The sequence below is a fragment of the Macrobrachium nipponense genome, chromosome 4 (assembly GCF_015104395.2).
Source record: "Macrobrachium nipponense isolate FS-2020 chromosome 4, ASM1510439v2, whole genome shotgun sequence".
NCBI classification, from domain to species: domain Eukaryota; kingdom Metazoa; phylum Arthropoda; class Malacostraca; order Decapoda; family Palaemonidae; genus Macrobrachium; species Macrobrachium nipponense.
Genome location: NC_061100.1, coordinates 78,688,935 through 78,710,675, shown reverse-complemented (window position 1 = coordinate 78,710,675; position 21,741 = coordinate 78,688,935). Strand labels below are relative to the sequence as shown.

The 21,741-nt window shown below is 39.4% G+C and overlaps 1 protein-coding gene across 7 annotated transcripts in view; it reads left to right on the top strand.

The window, feature by feature from the left end:
* Window positions 1–21,741, top strand: part of LOC135210966 (zinc finger FYVE domain-containing protein 1-like) — a 450,218-nt gene that overhangs the window by 315,446 nt on the left and 113,031 nt on the right. For all 7 annotated transcript variants that reach the window (XM_064243949.1, XM_064243953.1, XM_064243952.1 and 4 more), the window contains 2 exons: window positions 4,634–4,746; window positions 4,935–5,088. In XM_064243949.1, coding sequence (XP_064100019.1) covers window positions 4,634–4,746; window positions 4,935–5,088 — 267 coding nt within the window. The remainder of the gene's footprint in view (window positions 1–4,633; window positions 4,747–4,934; window positions 5,089–21,741) is intronic.

Here is a 21,741-nt window from a genome sequence, read left to right as displayed (position 1 = left end):
CAAACCTCTCTTCGTGAGGTTAGATCACGTAGAAGATAGATGCACAGCAAGACGTGGCAAGTTCTCACCAGCTTTTACTACATTTAACTCTGCTCAACTGAACGCGAACAAAATAGTTATAGGAAATATTGCTGTGTTTGACAGAGTGAGAGCACCACAAGTTCAGAAAAGAGTGGACAAGAACAGTCAATCCCCCTCTCTCATTTTTCCCTCTACTTCTTGGTTACACTGGGATGAACAAGGGAATAAGAGGAAGTCTATGAAATCTACCCCCCAGAGTTTGCATCTGAGAGGCTATGTTATTGGTTCAAACTTAAGATCTTACCGAACATATATCAATCTATTCAGGATGGATACTACCGAGAAGTTTGAATGCCTCTCCAGTGCTACTGTTTTGGGAACAGCCAGTTCGGCTTGAACTAGTTGTCTTCAATGCCCTATTATCACTGTAGAAGCCTCCCTTTGGGACAGCTTCAACTTTGCTCTCTTCATTAGAGAATGAAGGAGGTCTGCTTCCAGTCCTTATTCTTGTCTCTTGAATGAAGAAGAATTAGGCTGGAGCATGATATGCAGGAACCTATGAACATAGTAGGTATGTTCTCCTCTCTACATGCATATGTATCAGTTGCACCATCCTGAGAAGAGCCTTTATTAGGCTCAGAGGTCTGGATAAACTAATCCTTTATAATAATAATAATAGTTACACCGTCCGAGTAATAGTCGCATATTTGTAAGTTGATACTTCTGGTATGTGACCGAGACAAACTTAATTAACTTGAAACTCAGGACAGCCTTTCGGGCCTCTCAAGAGTTTCCGGTTTTGATGTGAGATGGCTATTGGTATTGTTTACCAATAACAACACAACATTTGCATTATCATCAAACAAGAGGGTTTCTTTCCCTCCCATTTCGGTTAAAATGCAGGTGCTTGAGCATATCTTTTTTGTGCTCTATGGTTGTAAGCTGAATGCATTCCAACATGGAATGCACTATCAGGTGACTCAGTATAAGAAGTCAGGCAAGGGGCAGTGCACTGCCTTCTCTCTGAGATTTTGTTCATCTTAGTATTGTTTCTCTTCTATCAAGGATTAACTACCAGTTCGAATCTCTCTGTTGGCCATCACAAACTTAGGTCTCTGGTTGGCTCAGAATGCTTGCATAAGGCCCATGTCTTGTGCTTCACATTTGCCATTGCAAGAATTTTCAGACAGAGATATATCTCATTAGACTCATTATCATCTTTCTGTTTACCCCATGGTATAACAGAAGTCTGTAGTTTAGTCTTCTGTTCCATCACACCTGCCCCATTGGCCCCTGTGATGACACAGAATGATTTTCTTCAGACAATTTGAGTTTTGTCCTCTAATATACATTTTATAATTTGTAAGGTGTTCAGTTATTCTTTGTTCACCTCAAATTGAAAATGATTAAGAGAAGACTTCTGTTCCCTGGCTGACTAGCTCTGCTTCTAGAGTAGATAAGAAAGTTCCTCCCTGATCCAACTCACAAGAAGCAGTTCTTCAGGCAGTACAATCTGTTTTCATTACTAAAAGACTCTCCACCTTCATTGCAAGCACCAACTATCTCACTGAGCAGCAATGTAATAGTGGAATAACTTATTCAGTCCTCTGTATAACGCCAGGGATTAGAGCTGCCTTCACTGGTTGTCGTCATCTACGGGACTTTTTTTATGATCTGAATCATGAGAGTTCACTTCTCTGATTCAACTGTGAAGACAGGTCCACATTCACCTTAGTCATTCACTAAGTAGTATTGTTCCTTCTAAGTTGAGATTCGACCACTCATGAGAAACTTCTCTGTCTTGCCATCACAGGGACCTCGGTCTCTGGAAGGTATTAGACTAGTCTACTGTGCACATACCTCGCAAGAATCATCATCTAATCTCTCAACATCGTTGGCTAAGAAGATAAACGATTTGCATGGTTTGTTTTCAGCATCACCCTTCAAAAGGCAGTTGTCATGTCTTGACTCCGTCTCAGATGTGCAATCTTTCGATATCTGTTGAGGAGCCTGAATCCTTCATGATCTCCTGCGCTTTGGACTTTGTATTGGTTGATCCAGATCTTGTCCTAATAGTGTGTTGCCGTACCTACAAAGGATCAACAACCTTCATTAAATGTCAATACCTTTATCCACTTCTGACTTCTAATACAGAAGTTTCTAACAACATATCTTCCTCCGAGTCCTAAGATATCTTGAGGAATTCCTCTGCAGTTGGAGAGCAAGCAGTGCCAGTGGCTTGGTACTTTTCATCACTCCGAAGAATATGTTGGATTGGACGATAGATGCGGTCTCATTATGACCACATTTATATCTTTCTTCTTTTGGGTCTACCCACAGGTTCTTGGAACCTCTTTTCCTTGGACCAGTGATGGATGCTCAAAAGTTGTTTTTGCTTACCCGACTCCTTCAAGAGGACAAGTTGCATCTTGCCTATGGTGTACGATTCTAGAGGTAAGAAGGATGCAAGTGACTGGCCTCTCCACCTTCCCCTCATTATCCTTCTACTTCTCTTTCCACACAGGTTGAGGGTAGGACTTGAACATACACTTGCTAGTTGGGCATTTGATAGTGTAAGCTTGCATACCGAGTTTCCTTTCTATTTTTCTTACCAGAATCATAGAAGCAGTCCCGCTTCTTCCTCCTATTTCATTGTAAGTTTTGAGGAGAGGGCTTGTAAGCTGTTAAATTCTGTACAGGCAGAAGCAATAAAATATGAAAAAAATACCAAATGCATTGCATGTGAGTGAGCTCCTTTTCTGTCGGTGCTGGATTGCTATAAAAAAGGTGCCCTATTAAACATGAAAATTATTTGTAAAAAAGCAGTTGTCTTTAAATGAATCTGTAAGCCAAGTAGAAGGTGAAGGATAAATCTCTGCTGAAATCTAAGCCGTGAAATAAAGGTTTTATAATTTTAGAAGTTTTGAACCACAGAATGTAAAAATTACAGAACCAGCAGCTTCTACCAACCAAGAGGCTGCTAAGGAGTTTCTGAATGCTATAAAAAACTAATAAAGTAGCAAGAATGTATACCAGGGTAGGTATTTAGTGCAGATGAAACTCATTTGTTCATGAAACAAATGCCAAAGACAGTTATAAGTCAAGAAGAGTCAAGCACCAGATTTTAAGGCAAGAAAAGAGAGGATGGTGCTGCTGTTTTGTGTAAATGCTATTGTTTATGATAAGGGCAGTCCTAATTAATAAAGCTGGTAATCTGGAGCCTCGAGGGGAAAAGATAAATCCCACATACCAGTACATATTTTTGATACATGACTAAATGGTATGGACTATCAGAATGCTTTTGCTAGGGTGGTTTCATTGGTGTTTTGTCTCTAAAGTCATAATATACCTTGCCAGTAAGGGATTAGCTGTTAAGGTCTTATTGATACTGGGCAGTGCCCCTGGCCATCCAGAATCCAAAGAGTATAACACCAAAGGTGTCAAAGTCATCTAGTACTTTCTCTCAATGCAACATCTGCAATCCAAACTCTTGAGATTTGGGAAATAAGGATGTGTAGATTCACTACATTCGTAGACAGTTTGCATGATATTGACTTGTCTGTGATATACACCTTTGAAAGCAAATGAAATGGCAGACAAAGCAGTTGCACCTTATAAACCAACTTTCAAAGAAATGAGAAAGCAAAGATAATCTAACGGAAATCACAATGTATTTCCTGAAGGTCAATCTCAGAGTCCTGGCTTCTTTCACCCTATGTGTAAGTATGGTAATTGTATGGCAAGAATTGCTTCAGCATATAGTTTGTCATTTTATTATCATTATTGCTCAATGTTGGAGATTCATTGTGTAAGGCATCCTTACATATGTATAAGATGAGTGATATATATTTTTAAGATTACCATAATTTGTTTTAGTTAGTATAGTTACATAAATTTGATAACTCATTTATGGCTCTCTCTCTCTCTCTCTCTCTCTCTCTCTCTCTCTTCTCGCTCTCTCTTCTCTCTCTTCTCTCTCTCTCTCTCTCTCTCTCTCTCTCTCTCTCTCTCTCTCTCTCTCTCTCTCTCTCTCTCTCTCTCTCTCTCTCTCACAAACTTTAGGACTCTTGGATGGGTCAAGAGTTATTTGAAAATTGCTTATTTTCATGGAGGCTAGTACCCCAAAATCTCCATGAATTTTGAGGGACAAATATGTCTTAAAAGAATTTGTTGATTTTGAAAGTAAAGCATTAAGAAAAATATTAGAAGTCATACAACAGGGTAGAGTGGGAGACAATACCCTGAGGGAAATTACAGAAGCTCTGTATGTAGAGGAAGTAATGATGAAAGAGATGATGATGATTTGGCCTTTGCTCTGCACAACCCCTAGGAGAATAGCATATAGCAGTGTCAACTGGGCTCCTGTGAGCACCATAAGAGTTGGATAATTGAAAAGAGTAGCTGGAGATTGTTCAAAGCACACCAGGAAAGACATGAGTGTTGGAATTTTACAATAGGCATCACAGCAGAGGTGGTAGTGATATATTGAGCAACAGAGGTCTTGCAGTACGGACATGGATTATTAATATCAAGCAAGCAGTTACAGTAATAGCTATTTTGAAACTTCCTGGTAGTAAGTTTATGGGTCTAACTTTAATGTTTTGTTTTGCAGATCTATATTTGTAAGCGATGTAGCAGTGAGGGTGAACATAGAATAGTAGTCCCAAAAACCTCTTCATCTAAAGACAACACTTGGCTTGGACTGGCCAAATATGCTTGGTCAGGGTAAGTTATCACCCAATGGCATTTTGCTATTGCTGTAAAGTTATGTTAATGGTTTTATAGGATTAAATTTTGAGGATGTTAAAGGCTGAAATGCTGTGTTTGAGTGATTTGCTTTTTGTCTGTCAGTATACCCTATGCTATTTTTCCTTTGCTCATCATACCATTCTTGTACATTTGTTTTTCTGCAGGTATGTTTTAGAATGCGAAAAGTGTGGGATTCTGTATCGGAGTCGTCAGTACTGGTATGGAAATGAATCTCCTGATAGAAGTGTTGTTAAAGAGGAGTATCAGCATGTATGGCCTGGGAGTGTTGTGAGCAATGCAGCTCATGCTGGTAGACAGGTGAGAAGGCACTCTCTTATTGTTGAATATACTAGATTTTCTTAGTTATTTTGCACAGTTGTGTTAACAGTTTTTAAGTTTATAATAAGATTATTGCTAAATTTCAGGAAGATTTATTCATCAAACTGTGAAGGTAATCATTTATTATATTTGAAATTAAGCAATACAGCCAGCCCCTGGTTACCGAGAGGGGTTCTGTTCCTAGGGGCTTGATGGTAACTGAAAATCATCGCTGACCGAAATTCAAAAGTCTACAGGCACCACAATCCACTTTATAGTGCCCAAGACTTGTTAGTGTCATGGCCAGATATTTTGCCCTAATATGTAGTATGTAACTCTGATAAAAATGTGGGATTTCATTCATTTGCCTAATCATTTACTATGGTCTGCATGGTAGTTCTACAAATTTTTAATGTCAGATTTGATGAACTTACAAGTAAATCTTGGCCTAGAATGAGAGAAAAATGTCACCTTTTGCAGAATGCTGACATTTCCTCCATCTCTATCATATCTTCTAGTTAAATAAGTTAAAAAAGCAAAAGAGAATGATAAAAGTATCGTTAGTAACATTATAATCGTTGCTTAAATGCTACAGCCATAAAGAACTGAATGAAAACAGTTGTTTTGCCACAAACAACCTAACTGAATCTGATGACAACAATGTTTTGCTTGCATTTCAGCCATCGTACGATAGTACAGTATTGCCTCAGGTTACAAAATTAATCCGTTCCAAAGCTGCCTTCGTTACCTGATTTTTTTGTATTTAGAACTACGTTTTACATGCAAATTGCCTAATTCGTTCCAAGCCCTAGAAAAACACCACAGTAAATTTTATGATAAAGCTAAATTGACCAATAAACAATGAAATACAACAATTTGGACCTTTCAATACCTAACGTAACTGTGACTGACCTGTAAATAAAGTGTATTAGTGTACAGGGTACAAGAAATACTGTATGTACATATGTAGTAAAATGTGGAACCTTACCTTTTGAGTGAGGCGATGTCTGAAAGTGGCGACAGAGGAGGACAAATGGCAGAAAACATTTAACACTTAACTATGTGAAACACATTAAAAAATGGCAGAAAACATTAACATTAAACTTTACGAAGCACATTAACAAATGGCAGAAAACATGAACCCTCTTACGCCGGAGCGGTAAAATATTTGTCTCCTGTGTGCCGGAGGGGTTTCGGAGTGAGCGCGGAAGCGGAAAAAATATTTTTTTAAAAAAATCACAGCGCGCTAAGTTTTCAAGATTAAGAGTTCATTTTTGGCTCCTTTTTTTGTCATTGCCTGAAGTTTAGTATGCAACCATCAGAAATGAAAAAAATTATCATTATCATATATAAATAATGCGATATATGATAGCGCAAAAACGAAATTTCATATATAATTGTATTCAAATCGTGCTGTGCGCAAAACGGTTGAAGGTAACAAGTTACTTTTTTTCGTTGTAATGTACACTAAATTGCAATCATTTTGGTATATAACACATTGTAAAACGATCAAAGCAACACAGAGAAAATATTATCACAAAATAATGCATGAATTCTTAACGCGCGGATGTAAACAAATATTTTTTTCAAAAATTCACCATAAATCTAAATATTGTCCTAGAGACTTCCAATTACTTTCAAAATGAAGACAAATGATTGAATATTACTATACTGTAAGAGTATTAGCTTACAATTGCAGTTTTCGACCATATCTGACTAGGTAAAGTTGACCGAATGTCAAATTTTTTTATATATATATTATTTATATGCAATTATTTCAGAAATAAGAAAAGCTACAAACTTCAAATATTTTTTGTTTTATTCTACATGAAATTGCGCACATTTTCATATATAAAACTCTATGAAATGCCCAATATGAAACGGAGCAAATATTCCGAGAATGGTACGTACGTATTTCGGAGATTTGTGGCGGAGAATCCGCGCGTGGAGGGAAGGAAAGATTTTTTTTAAAATTCACCATAAATCTAAATATTTTGCTAGAGACTTCAAATTTGTTTCAAGATGAAGATAAAAGACTGAATATTACTAGACTGTTAGAGTTTTAGCTTACAATTGCGTTTTTCGACCATTTCAGTAGAGTCAAAGTTGACCGAATGTGGTTTTTTTTCTATTTATCGGGATTTATATGCAAATATTTCAAAAATGAGAAAAGCTACAACCTTCAATTATTTTTTGTTGTATTCTACATGGAATTGTGCACATTTTCATATATAAAACTTTATGTAACGGCTAATTTAAAATGGTGCAAACATTACCACAATCGCGCGGATGTAAAGAAAATGTTATTTTTTTCATAAATTCACCATAAATCGAAATATTGTGCTAGAGACTTCCAATTTGTTACAAAATGAAGGTAAATGCTTGAATATTACTAGAATATAAGCGTTTTAGCTTACAATTGCGTTTTTCGACCATTTCGGTAGAGTCAAAGTTGACCGAAGGTTGAAATTTTGGCAATTATCGTTATTTATATGAAAATATCTCAAAACTGATAAAAGCTACAACCATGGGTTGTTCTTAGTTGTATTGTGCATGAAATTGCGCACATTTCCATATATAAAACTTTATATAACGGCTAATTTTAAAATGGTGCAAACATTACCACAATCGCACGTATGATTTTTTTCGGAAGAGTTACCGCACGGACGTAAGGAAAAAGTTTTTTCATAATTTCACCATAAATCGAAATTTTGTGCTAGAGACTTCCAATTAGTTGCAAAATTAAGGTAAATGATTGAATATTACTAGAATATAAGCGTTTTAGCTTACAATTGCGTTTTTCGACCATTTCGGTAGAGTCCAAGTTGACCGAAGGTTGAAATTTTGGCAATTATCGTTATTTATATGAAAATATCTCAAAACTGATAAAAGCTACAATCATGAGTATTTTATTGTTGTATTCTACATAAAAATGCGCACATTTTCATATATAATACTTCATGTAACGGCTAATTTACAATGGTACAAAAATTATGTCAAAGTGACGAAATAATTTCCGAGATGTGTCACAGATACTTTTTAGTGTGGCAAGAAAGAAATTCGCGCTTGCGCGCCTGCGTATCGATTGTAAACAAAACAACACCTTGATCCGTGAACTCCCAGCATCCCCCAAGGCGCGTGATTCAAGAGTTTTCGGCTGGTAGCCTAAAAGTATTTTTCCGTGAATTTTAAAAAAAACTTTTGTATGTCGACGTAAAATACGTCCAGTCGGCACCCGAGAGACAAAAAATGTCGACGTAAAATACGTCCAGTCGGCGTTTAAGGGTTAACACTCTATGAAAAACTTATAAATTAAATTTTTTTGCCTTTTTCAAATTTTTTATTTTTTTTCTACTTTTTTTATTTTTTTTTTTTAAGAAATTTCAATTTATCCACCACTTCCAATTTTCTGTTTTTTCATATCACTTGGACCTTCCTGTTTGCTTACTACTAAAGGCCTCTTTAAAAAATAACTATCCAAGGAAGATTGCTTCTGCCTGCTTTTCAAAATGTTCCTGAAACGACTCAGGCAAACCTCATCGAACTGCACAAGCATACGACCTGTGTAAGCCTTTTCGGGGTGTCTTTTCTACAAATGATTGCACTTTATGAAAAGCAGCTAGAACATCCTTAATTTTAGCCGTTGTCTTAGGGTCCTCCTCCTCCTCCTCGCTGCTGCTAGAGAACTCTTCTTGAACGACGTTATGTTGCATGGCCTCCAACTCCTTCAGGTCATCTGTCGTAAGCTCCTCTTGGTGCTCCTCTAGAAGGTCATTGATGTCGTCCTCGTCGACAACCAGCCCCATGGATTTGCCGAGTACAATGATCTCATCAAGATCTGGTTGCAAAACAGTTTCAGGATCGTCAACTGTTTCTGAATCTGCATCAGCTTCGCCCACGTTGAATCCCTGGATGGAAGTCTTGGGCGGATATGGCATCAGGCCAGAATTTCCTCCACGAAGAATTCAAGGTTCACCTCAAAACCTCCTGCCAAGCTTGATCGATGAGTTGGATGCATATCACGATATCTTAATGCTCCTTCCAAAATTCTTGCAAGGTGAGGTTTGTGGTATCGGTGATGTCGAATCATCTCTTGAAAAGATGTTTTGTATACAGCTTCTTTAAGTTCAATATCACTTGCTGGTCCATGGACTGGAGGAGAGGGGTTGTGTTTGGCGGAAGATTAAGAACCTCGATAAAAGAATACTCCGCTAAGATATCTTCCTCGAGGCCAGGAGGGTGAGCAAGGGCATTGTCCAACAACAGCAAACATTTCAGAGGGAGGCGATTCTCTTCCAAGAATTTCTTCGCTATCGGGCCGAAACACAGATTTACCCACTTGGTGAACAAAAGTATTGTTACTCAGGCTTTTGCATTAGCCCTGCACTTCACTGGAAGCTTTTCCTTTAGCACTTTGTGGGCCTTGAAGGCTCGAGGAGTCTAGGAGTGATACACTAAGTAGGGGCTTCACCTTACAATCCCCACTGGCGTTAGAACAAAGTTCAAGAGTAAGACAGTCTTTCATAGGCTTATGCCCGGGTAGCTTCTTCTTTTCCTCCGTGATGTATGTCCGACGAGGCATTTTTTTTCCAAAAAAGGTCAGTCTTGTCACAGTTGAAGACTTGCCGAGAACTGTAGCCTTCCTTGATTGCCATCTCGTCAAACGTCTTAATAAAGGCTTCGGCCGCTTTCGTGTCAGAGCTGGCAGCCTCCCCATGCTGCACCACCGAATGGATGCCAGTCCATTTACAAAATTTATCAAACCTACCCTGAGAAGCCTTGAAGTCTGGGGTTGGCATCGATGTCCCTTCTCCTGCGTCGTCTTCAGCCTGGGCACTCAGATCACCGAAAATAGCGCTGGCCTTGTGGCAGATTGCCGTCTCGGTTATTGTATTGCCAGCGATTTCTTTGTCCTTAATCCGTACAAGAAGCAGCCTCTCCATCTCATCATACAAAAAAAAGAAATTTAATTTTAAGTTTTTCGTAAAGTGTTAATGTTTTCTGCCATTAGTTAATGTGTTTCGTAAAGTTTAATGTTGATGTTTTCTGCCATTTTTTACTGTATTTCATAAAGTTAAGTGTTCATGTTTTCTGCCATTTGTCCTCCTCTGTCGCCACTTTCAGACATCGCCTCACTCGAAAGGTAAGGTTCCACATTTTACTACATATGTATGTACATGTACGTACAGTATTTCTTATACCCTGTACACTAATACACTTTATTTACAGGTCAGTCACAGTTACGTTAGGTATTGAATGGTCCAAATTGTATTTCATTGTTTATTGGTCAATTTAGCATTATTATAAAATTTACTGTTGTGTTTTTGTAGGACTTGGAATGAATTAGGCTGCTTTGGAATGGATTAATTTATATATATATATATATATATATAGATATATATATATATATATATATATATATATATATATATATATATATATATATATCTATATACATATATATATATAGATATATATATATATATATACATACTACATACATGCATGCATACATACATACATACATACATACATACATCATACATATATATATACTATATATATATATATATATTATATATATATAATATATATATATATATCTATATATATATATATATATATATATATAAATATATATATAGTATCTATATATATATATATATTATATTAATATATAATATATATATATATATAAATATATATATATACATAATAGTATACTATATATATAATATATATATAAATATCATATATATATATTATATATATATACATATATATATACTATATCTATCTAAGTCTATATATATATATATAGATATATAGATATATATATATATATATATATATATATATCATCATATATTATATAATATATATACAGTAATACTTTGGGTTACGAACCGATTAGTATACGAATTTTTTAACTTACGAAGTGACGCCCTCATTCTGGAATACGAATTTCACTTGGAATACGAATGCGCGAATTTCTATCATTTGAGGCCGCCTGCTTTGTTTACATCGGACATCGGATGAGCGTGGGATCTGCGAATGCATTTTTTTCGGCCAAAACTTAACGAGGGTCACGTGACTTCCTCCCACGCATCCCTTGACCCGTTTTAAACCATAACTCTTTCACTATCTCGCTGGCGAACGCATTTTTTTCGGCCAAAACTTAACGAGGGTCACGTGACTTCCTCCCACGCATCCCTTGACCCGTTTTAAACCATAACTCTTTCACTATCTCGCTGGTGTTAAGATTGAACGCATCTGTCCGTGATACGCTCTCAAATTTGTTTAGTGATTTGCGCACGTGTTGTGTTTCCGTGATAGTGCTTATATTACTATTACCCAAATACTAAAGACAATGGCTCCCAAGATGACGAAGGCAAGCAGCAAGAAGGAAAGCATAAGAAAGAAGGAGATGATTACAGTCGAAATGAAGAAGGAAATTATCCAAATGCATGATAAAGGCGAGCGCATGAAAGACATTGCAGCATTCTTCAAGCGGTCGCAATCAACGATCTGCACTATTTTGAAGAAAAAGGAAGAAATTAAAGCCAGTAAAGCATCAAAAGGTGTCACAGTATTGACGAAACAACGGCCTTATATTCTCGACGATGTAGAAAATTTGCTCATGGTTTGGATAAACGAGAAGCAGCTGGCAGGAGATTCCATAAGTGAGAGCATCATTTGCGAAAAGGCTCGTAAGATCTACGAAGATTTGAGTAAAAATGAGCCAGGCACATCAGCAGACAGTGAAAAAGACAGTTTTAAGGCGAGCCGTGGCTGGTTCGAGAATTTTAAGAGAAGGACTGGCATCCACAGTGTTGTTCGCCATGGTGAGGCTGCAAGCTCAGATACGAAGGCGCCAGAGGCTTACGTAAAAGAGTTTAAAAGGCTCGTGGATTCCGAGAAATACCTCCCCCAACAAGTCTTCAATTGCGACGAGACAGGGTTATTCTGGAAGAAGATGCCCAGGAGGACGTTCATTACGGCAGAAGAGAAGGCACTTCCCGGTCACAAGCCCATGAAAGACCGTCTAACCCTACTGTTTTGTGCTAATGCAAGCGGGGATTGCAAGGTTAAGCCTCTCCTCGTGTATCACTCGGAAAATCCACGCGCCTTTAAGAAAAACAACGTGCAGAAGAAGCTGTTGCACGTTATGTGGCGATCTAATACAAAGGCTTGGGTGACAAGGATCTTGTTCGTCGAGTGGATGAACGAGGTTTTTGGTCCCGAGGTGAAGAAGTATCTCCGGGAGAAGGACCTCCCACTCAAAGCCTTACTTGTGATGGACAATGCTCCTGCCCATCCTCCATCCGTTGAAGAGGACTTACTGGACGAATTCAAGTTCATTAAAGTCAAGTTCTTGCCCGCCAACACCACTCCAATACTCCAGCCCATGGACCAGCAAGTTATCGCCAATTTCAAGAAATTGTATACGAAGGCTATGTTCCAGCGCTGCTTTGAGATGACGGAAGGCACCAACCTTACCCTCAGAGAGTTTTGGAAGGATCACTACTCTGTTTACAACTGCCTCAATCTGATTGACAAAGCCTGGCAGGGAATCACCAGGAGAACCCTCAATTCTGCATGGAAGAAACTGTGGCCCGACTGCGTTGCTGAACGAGATTTTGAGGGGTTCGAAACCGTCGAGAAGGGGGCAGTTGAAGACGAGATTGTATCCTTGGGCATGTCCTTAGGGCTGGAGGTTGACACGGACGACATCGAGGACCTCCTGACTGAGCATGGGCAGCAGCTGACGACCGACGAGCTGTTGGAGCTACACAAGGAGCAACAGAGACAGGTAACGGAGGAGATCTCATCTGAGGAGGAGGGGGAAGACGCTGCACAGTCGCTTCCTTCGAGCAAGATCAAGGATTTTTTGAAACACTGGGAAATTGTTAAAAGTTTTATCGAGAAAAATCACCCGAATAAGGCTGCGTCAGGGCGTGCAACAAATTTGTTTATCGATAATGGGGTGGGTCATTTCTATAAAATTTTAAAGAACAGGCAAAAGCAAGCCTCCATAGAAAAATATTTTTTCAAAATTGTGAAAGACGACACAGTGTCGCGTAAGCGTAAAATTAGTGATTGTAGTGAACGGTGCTCTCTAGAGAAAGAACCAGAAAGTCTTCCAGAAGTGTTCACGGAGGGAGATTTCCCCCCCAAGCCATAACCCTCTCCTCCTCACCCTTCCCCTCCTCCCGTCTCCGTCAAGCCAGCAGCCACACTCGCCAAAGGTAAAGTTCAGGTTTTATACATTCAACTTACCTGTCAGATATATACATAGCTATTACTCCGTCGTCCGACAGAAATTCGAATTTCGCGGCACACGCGGCAGGTAGGTCAGGTGATCTACCCCCCCGCCGCTGGGTGGCGGGAATAGGAACCATACCCGTTTTCTAATTCATAATTTTTCTGTCGCTGGAATGTAAACAACGTTTGCAGTTCCTCCTGACTTGATTTTTGGATTTCATCGCCATCGATCTACTGGGCTATCTTTTGCAGGGAAGTACTGGATATTTGGTTCGGCATACGCATATTAATTTGTTTTTATAACTTTGGCTTCGAAAATTTCTAAGAATTGTTTACGTGTAACTACCGAACTTTTCGGTAGACACTCACATAGTTGGCAAGAAGGAAAATTTTAATATTTATTCATAATAACGTGTAGTAAATGTTAGAATTGATTGAGCTAACTTCCTTCTTGAGGATGTAAGGAAAGAATAGTTACGCTTCCTTTAGAAGTTTATATAGCTCTCGTACTAACGAGCAGTTAGAGCATTAACAATACTAGTAGTGTGGTATCCTCATCTCCTTCTTACTTCACAGAATCTTCAAATTCATATTGCAAATTGAAGACAAAGGAATGTAGCTCAAAATACGAGCTATTGAAAGGTAAGAAGTGATTTTAGTGTTAGTGCAGTGGAGGGTGCGTTCTGATCGGCTCTGTTTCGCTCCCAGGCCTAGACCTCTTCCAAGCTCACATACCCAGAGGAGAAGGAAAGTCGAAAGCCTTACGGAGGTTATGGAGAATCCCCACCGATCGGGCGTTCCCTCGGCAGGATCTGTAAAACGTCCCAGACTGCCAGGGATAGCCATTGGAAAGGCATCCTTTAAAAAGTGCGTCTGTTCTTCAGTTTCTTCATTTTACATCCGAAAAGACGAAGAATGTACATGTTTGGAGTTCGGACGATCTGGCTCGTTCTCTGAATAAGAGAACACTGACTCACTGAGCGAGAGGCTGAGAGCCAGCCAGCAAGCTAGCGCGAGCCACGTTCCAACAGACTAGCGCGAGCCGCGTTCCAACAGACTAGCGCGAGCCTCGTTCATACAGTTAAACGCGAGCCGCGTTCCAGCAACTGAGTGCGAGCCGCGTTCCAGAACTTTTTCTTGGCGCAAGGCGCCTTCAAAGAGAAAACAGATGGCTTAACTAAGGAGCCTTATAATAGAGTGGCAATCAGAAGGATGCTTCCATTGAACGTTTACTGGCAAGAGGCTCGTATAACAAGACTAGAGGCGCTCGGATCTATTAGGGCGCACGGGACCTTCCACGCAAGCGGAACGTTCCAGGAGCGAGTCTCCTTTCTAGCGTGCGGAATTCCAGACGCGAACTATCCAGACGCCAGGCGCTAGGCGCAAGGATCCAGACGCCAGGCGTCAGAAGATTCCAAAATCTTCATTTGAGAGAGAGGTCAGTCGCGAGACTCCTCTTTGAGTTTTTAACTTGAGCAACTTTCCCTGGCAAAATGTGCAAGATGTCGCACAGGCGGCCGTTGCTTTTGTCAGAAGGATTCTGATACTAAGAGAAGCCCCTTTTCATTATTCAGAAGACTCCTGTGTTAGGCAGTTCCTCTCAATGCGGACTCTTTCCTTCATCCATGCTCTTCCCTCGTTTTGAGGAGGCAAGAACTTTGGGAGTTTTTCTTAATAAGAATCTCATCGACGTTTGGGTATGATGGCGGATAGGAAATATCTACTTCCTTCCGTAAACCCAAGTGATGAACAGGAATTCTGTCTCTTCCGCGATTTAGGAGGAAATCACGAAGATTTAAAGATTTCCTGGATTAACTTCGTTCCTTAAGGATATATATATACTCTTTCTTTCGTTCTATTAACGAAAAGAACGAAGATAGTAGAAGGTAGTAGAGTTTCTACTGTATGAGAATACGATACGGTCAAATCATAAACACATACCGTAGTTACTTCTTTTCTGTGCAACTCAATTACCAGTATCCTTCTACAACTTTCCTAGGAAGGACTATGCTTAAAGGGATTGTTAAGACAACACCTACTTAGCTTCTAGATTTATCGAAGTCTTGTTTCGCTTAAATATGCTTTAATAAGAACTTCCTGAAGTTCGATAATAATTTTATAAAATTCCTTTATTAAATGGAGTAGCTGGCAACTCTGGAAGAGTAAGCGGGGACTGCTTTCGCTGAGAGCATGAGACCAACGCAGGACGCCTACGCTGCTGTGACTGTCAGTACCATGTAGGTGTCAGTCATGAGCGGTCGGGTGTATCTCTCTCTCCTGCGGGATGGAATAACTTCCGTATCTCTCCCCTACAATCGCGGTCTTAACCTCGGATTGAGGGGATAGTTAAGCTAACATAAATAAATATTGTATGCCTTTTGCTAAGAAGCTTTCAATAAGAGAGATAGTACAACCTTTCAATGCTGTTTACCGTAGGTAACATTATTAAAGGATTCTATCGCAGCAGAACATTATATTATGTAATGCTCTCAGGCTTACGAAAGCATAGGTTATTAGAGTACCTGCTCAGAAGATGGATGAGTCGGATGGGAAACATTCTCTTTGGGGCAGAACTTGTTTCCCTGAATGGACTATACTACGTATATAAAGTTTTTTCCTACTAAGAACGGAATTAACATGTGAAAGGATGTCGGGTACCATAAAGGCACAAGTGTTCTGGCACATAACATAAAAAGAATTAGAAGAAAGCGCCAGTCTGGCGCAATGCTCCAGAAGCGCCAGCCTGGCGCAAATTTAAGAAGCCAGCCTGGCGCAAATTTGCGCCAGAAGCGCCAGCCTGGCGCAGTGAGCCAAGAGCACCATCCAAGATTTTCTCGTTTTAGCGAGTTATTAACCTAAGATTCCAGTAGCCTCTCGGACACCAAGCTCGGTAACGGCAAAATTCGTTCCTGATTTCGTTACCCATTTAATCACTTAGGTCAATTCCACGACTCTCTCATATCGCAAAGAGCATCGAGAATCTCTTTTTTCGCTCCTATTCGCGTTAACAAAGAGATCCTTCTCGATCGACGATAATAACTGTTAACATGTTTAACATTATTGGAAAGAGTTGTGAGAACCTGCGGAAAGTCTTCTTCATAGATCTCTCAGTAAGGTAGAAGACGATCAGGCTTCCCATAGACTGCTTCCTTTTCCTACTTCTCCCCCGATTGAAGATGACGGGGTAAAAGCTTCAAGGAAGATTATCTTGGCAGTACAAGAGCAACTGGCCTCTTTGGTGGGAGTGTTAGCGCCTCGTAGGAAGGACGTTGCGCTTCCAATCAAGAAGTCTCGTCCTCTCTCCCCTGCGAAGCGAGAGGCGTCATGCAGACGTGAAGCTTCCAAACATATCGCAGAGGCTTCGGTTTCGAGAGCGAGATCGGGAGAATCTTACGGAAGACACGTAACGCGAGAGAGACGTGAGACGTCGTCAAGACATGAAGCGTCATTTAAAGCTGCTTTTAGACGCGAGGCTCCAACCAAAAAATTTGGCGCCAGTTAGGACGCCTTTTGAGAGCGAAGCGTCTTCCAGGCGCGAGGCGTCATCCAGACGTCAGCAGCCACACAAGCGGGAGGCGTCAGCCAGGACGCTTGGCGGACTAGAAGCGTCATCCAAGCGGGAAGCGTCATCCATTTATGGAGAGAAGCCTGGGCTGTTGGCGCCTTCCAGGACTATTAAAGCGGGGAAGAGGAAGGAATATCATTCCCTTAGCCCCTCTCCTATTAGGAGTTTGTCTCCTCCAGAGGAAAGACGTACTGAATTAGCAGCGGAGACTCATCTAGACCGAGAATTAGAAGTAAACTCGGAGGAGCAGTATCAAGGAAGAGAAGGACTGTCGAACTATAAAGTTTTGACAGCCTGGCTTCTAGAGGAGTATGGACACGACTTGACTCCTGCCTCTCCTCCTTCTCCGCGCTCTCTTTTCTCGAGTGCAAAGACGAAGAAATCTTCGTCTTTTCTTAGAATGAAGCCAGCCATTTCGATGAAGAGGGCTCTTCAGTCTTTAGACTCATGGATGAAGTCGAAGAAGGAGTTAGTTAGAACGGTCTTCTGCATGCCTCCAGCGAGACTAGCTGGTAAAAGAGGCATTTGGTGTCAGACGGGAGAGAATATGGGTATTTCTCTTCCGTCTACGTCAGAAGCGGACTTTTCGACCTTAGTTGACGCTTCACGTAGACAAGGTTTGAACTCTGCCCGTATAACTTGGGGCATTTCAGAACTGGACCATCTCCTCAAGGGACTCTTTCATGTATTGGAAGTTTTCAACTTCTTAGATTGGTCCCTTGGGGTGATGTCCAAGAAAGCCCATGATTCTGAAGGACTCGAACCAGAAGTCCTTCTGTGTATTTCGTCTTGTATAGACAAAGCGGTTCAGGATGGCTCGGTTGAGACCTCCTCTTTATTTGGAGCAGGTCTTCTTAAAAAGAGGACAGTATATAGTGCCTTTTTAACCAAAGCGGTCTCCCACGCTCAGAGGGCAGCGCTTCTGTACTCGCCTTTGTCTGACTTTTTGTTCCCTTCTCAGTTAGTGAAGGACATTTCTCGTTCATTAACTGAGAAGGCGACTCAAGACCTTCTGACGCAGTCAGCAAGGAAGAAGAAACCTGCAGACAGCCTAAAGAACACTGTCATTGTCTGATGAGGAGAAAGACCGGGCCTACAACCTGACACAGATGCGCTAGATGCGAACATATAGGACAGATAAGAGTGTCCGATGTGGACATTGCCAGACATCCTCGAGACTCTACCAAGCTTGAAGCTCCGGCAAGTGGGGAGGAGCCAACCAGGCGCGAGGCGCCAGGCAGGAGCGAGGCGCCAGGCAGGCGCGAGGTGCCAGCCAGCCGCGAAGCTCCAGGCAGGCGCAAGGCGCCACTCCAACCGGGCGCTAGACGCCAGCCAAGGCGCAAGGCCAGCCAGCAGGCGGAGCTCCAGGCTGGCCCCGCAAGGCCGGGCCACTCCAACGGGAGCTAGAACGCCAGCCAGGCCGCAAGGCCGCCAGCCAGGCGCGCGAATTGCCTCCAGGCAGTGCGCGATGGCGCCAGGCAGGCACAAAGCGCCAACCTGGCGCGAGACGCCAGCCAGGCACGAGGCGCCAGCCAGGCACGAGGCGCCAGCCAGGCGCGAGGCGCCAGCCAGGCGCAGGCGCCAGCCAGGTGCCAGCCAGGCGCCAGCCAGGCGCAAGCCAAGCTCTAGGCGCGAATCTCCAGCTAAGACGCCAGGCGCGAGTGAGGCGCCAGCCAGGCGCGAGACGCCAGCCAGGGGCCAGGCGCCAGGCAGGCGCGAGGCGCCAGCCAGGCGCAAGCCAGGCTCTGGGCTTCATCCAGAAGAGATCTGTTGCAAAGAAAGCCCTGGTCTTCTTTGGAAGAGTGGAATCTCTAAAGCACTTCTTGAGTAACTTGATGTTTCGTTCAAACAGCTAAGAATTAAAAGCGCTTGAAGTGCGAGCTTTTAACAATTCTTGTTCTTTCCATAACAATATGTCGTGAGAGTCATATTAGCTGTAATAACGGGAGATGCAACTCTGTGTTGACTTCTCTTTGCACGAAGGAGATCAAGTGGGCCTATGAGAGATCCTTCTCTCTTTGTTATACGTGTCCACGTATGCGTTGCTGGGATAGGGAGCCGACACTGATCCTTAACTAGTAAATTAAAAAATTTTTTTTTGTAATTTTAACATAAGTGTATTATTTTCTGAGGTTATTTGAAATGAGTTTGGGGATAGCTCTTTTCAAATTAAGCACAAACCCTCGTGTTAGGATCAGGTGATCGGGATCGGTGTTGTGCTCCTTAAATTATGCCAATAGGCATTGGTGTATTGTCATGTAAGTGGATAAGACCCCATTGACAAATGACCACTAGATTCTGTCAAGTAAGTGGATAAGACCCCATTGACAGATCTACAAGAACTCTTAGCCATAGGTCACATCCTCGCTGAGGCTCTTGAGACGAAGCAGACTACTAGCAATAGCTAGGAAGTCGACCCTTCGTCTAAACACATAGGAACCAAGGTTTTATTTATTTATTACCTACAATGTATGTTGTTTACCTGTCTATTCAGTAATAGCTGTCTTTTACCCTCCACCAATGGTGTGAATCAGCTATGTATATATCTGACAGGTAAGTTGAATGTATAAAAATGATATTGTTATGATACAATAAAGTTTTATACATACTTACCTGGCAGATATATACAATTAAATGGCCCTCCCAGCCTCCCCTCAGGAGACAGCTGGAAGAAAAATTATGAATTAGAAAACGGGTATGGTTCCTATTCCCGCCACCCAGCGGCGGGGGGGTAGATCACCTGACCTACCTGCCGCGTGTGCCGCGAAATTCGAATTTCTGTCGGACGACGGAGTAATAGCTATGTATATATCTGCCAGGTAAGTATGTATAAAACTTTATTGTATCATAACAATATCATTTTTACTGTGCATGCATATTAAATCTAGTGTTTATATTCAATTTCATTCTTCAATTTTATAATTTTATGTAATTCCTACACGAATTTTCAACCTTAGTGAACAAAAATAAATGGAAAAATATGAATTGAAATGGTCATTCATGGTCGGGTGGAACGCATTATTTGCTTTTTATAACATTCTTATGGGAAAATCCATTTAGGTTACGAATTTTTTAGGTTACGAAGCAGGTTCTGGAACGGATTAAATTCGTAACCCAAGGTATTACTGTATATATATTATACCTATATATACATATATATATTAACCATACATATACATATATAAATATACATAAATATATATATATATATATACATATAATATATATATATATATTATATATATCTATATATATATATATATATATATATATATATATCTATAATATAATAATATATGTATGTATGTTATGTATATGTATGTATAGTAGTATATGTATATATATATTATATATAACAGTGTGCCCCCTGTATTCGCGTTCTCTGGATTCGCTGACTCACACATTCGCGGATTTCTCTCGGGAACGTCATCACGCATTATTTGCCGAAAATTCGCGCATTTACGGTATTTTTCTATGTGAAATATCCAAAAATTCCTGGTTTTTTTTTATCAATTTCATCATAAAATGCACTTTTTGTGATAAAACTATTACAAAAATCAAGTATGAAAATTTTTAGTGGTTTTTCTTGAGCTTTAACTAACAAAATAGGCTGTTTTGAGCATTTTTATAGAGGTTCCAAACATTCGTGGGTTCTAACTATATATATATATATATATATATATATATATATATATATATATATATATATATATAATATATATATATATATATATATATATATATAGTATATAATATATATTATATATATATATATATATATATGTATATATATATATATATATATTATATATATATATATATATATATATATATATATATATATATATATATATATATATATATATATATATATATATATATATATATATATATATATATATATATATATACATATATATAATAATCTATATATATATATATATATATATATATATATATATATATATATATATATATATATATGTGTGTGTTTGTTTATATATATATTTATATATATATAAAGATAAATGCCACGAAGGAAAAATAAAGGAAGGAGTCTGCAAGATCCTTCGTTTATTTTTCCTTCGTGGCATTTACCTTTATTTAAGGATTTATCCCGTTCCTAACTTTCGTGATTCAGTTAATACAATATATCTATATATATAGATCTATATAATATATATATATTATGTATCTATATTACTATATATATATATATAATATATTCTTATGAAGTGCTAAGTATCTGGTTACTACACTTTACCATTCATTTAATGTTACCTCACAAAAGCCAGACACCTGAACCCTCATAACACATATTAAACGACTGAATACTCTAAAGGCAACAGTGATCCCTTAACACTTACCAGTATTGCAGAAAATCAGACTAAGTTCATCAAAACAGGTGTGAGGTAATCTTGTAAGTAATTGAATTAATCAAAGGGCATCACTCCATCAACAACTTTAAAAGTCTAAGTATTTCCCTGATTTCAGAAGTCTAAGTACTTCCCTGGTTCTAAGTCACTTCAAGTAAATTGAAGGAAAGCAAATCGATTACCACTCTATGTTTCTACCTATCATCAATATAATCAAATGCAAATATACTGGTTAGAAATGAAAACACTTATAAAAAATTTAAATACAAAAAATTTATTATTAAATTCAAAATTTATAAGTGAAATTCACAATATCAGGGAAAATTACTGTTACTTGAAAACAAAGTAAAGTTTAATTAATTCTTGAATCAAATTAAGTAAAATTAAATCAAAATTAATTTATCACAAAATTCAAGAAAATTAATTCAATTGAAATTCAAAAGTGTT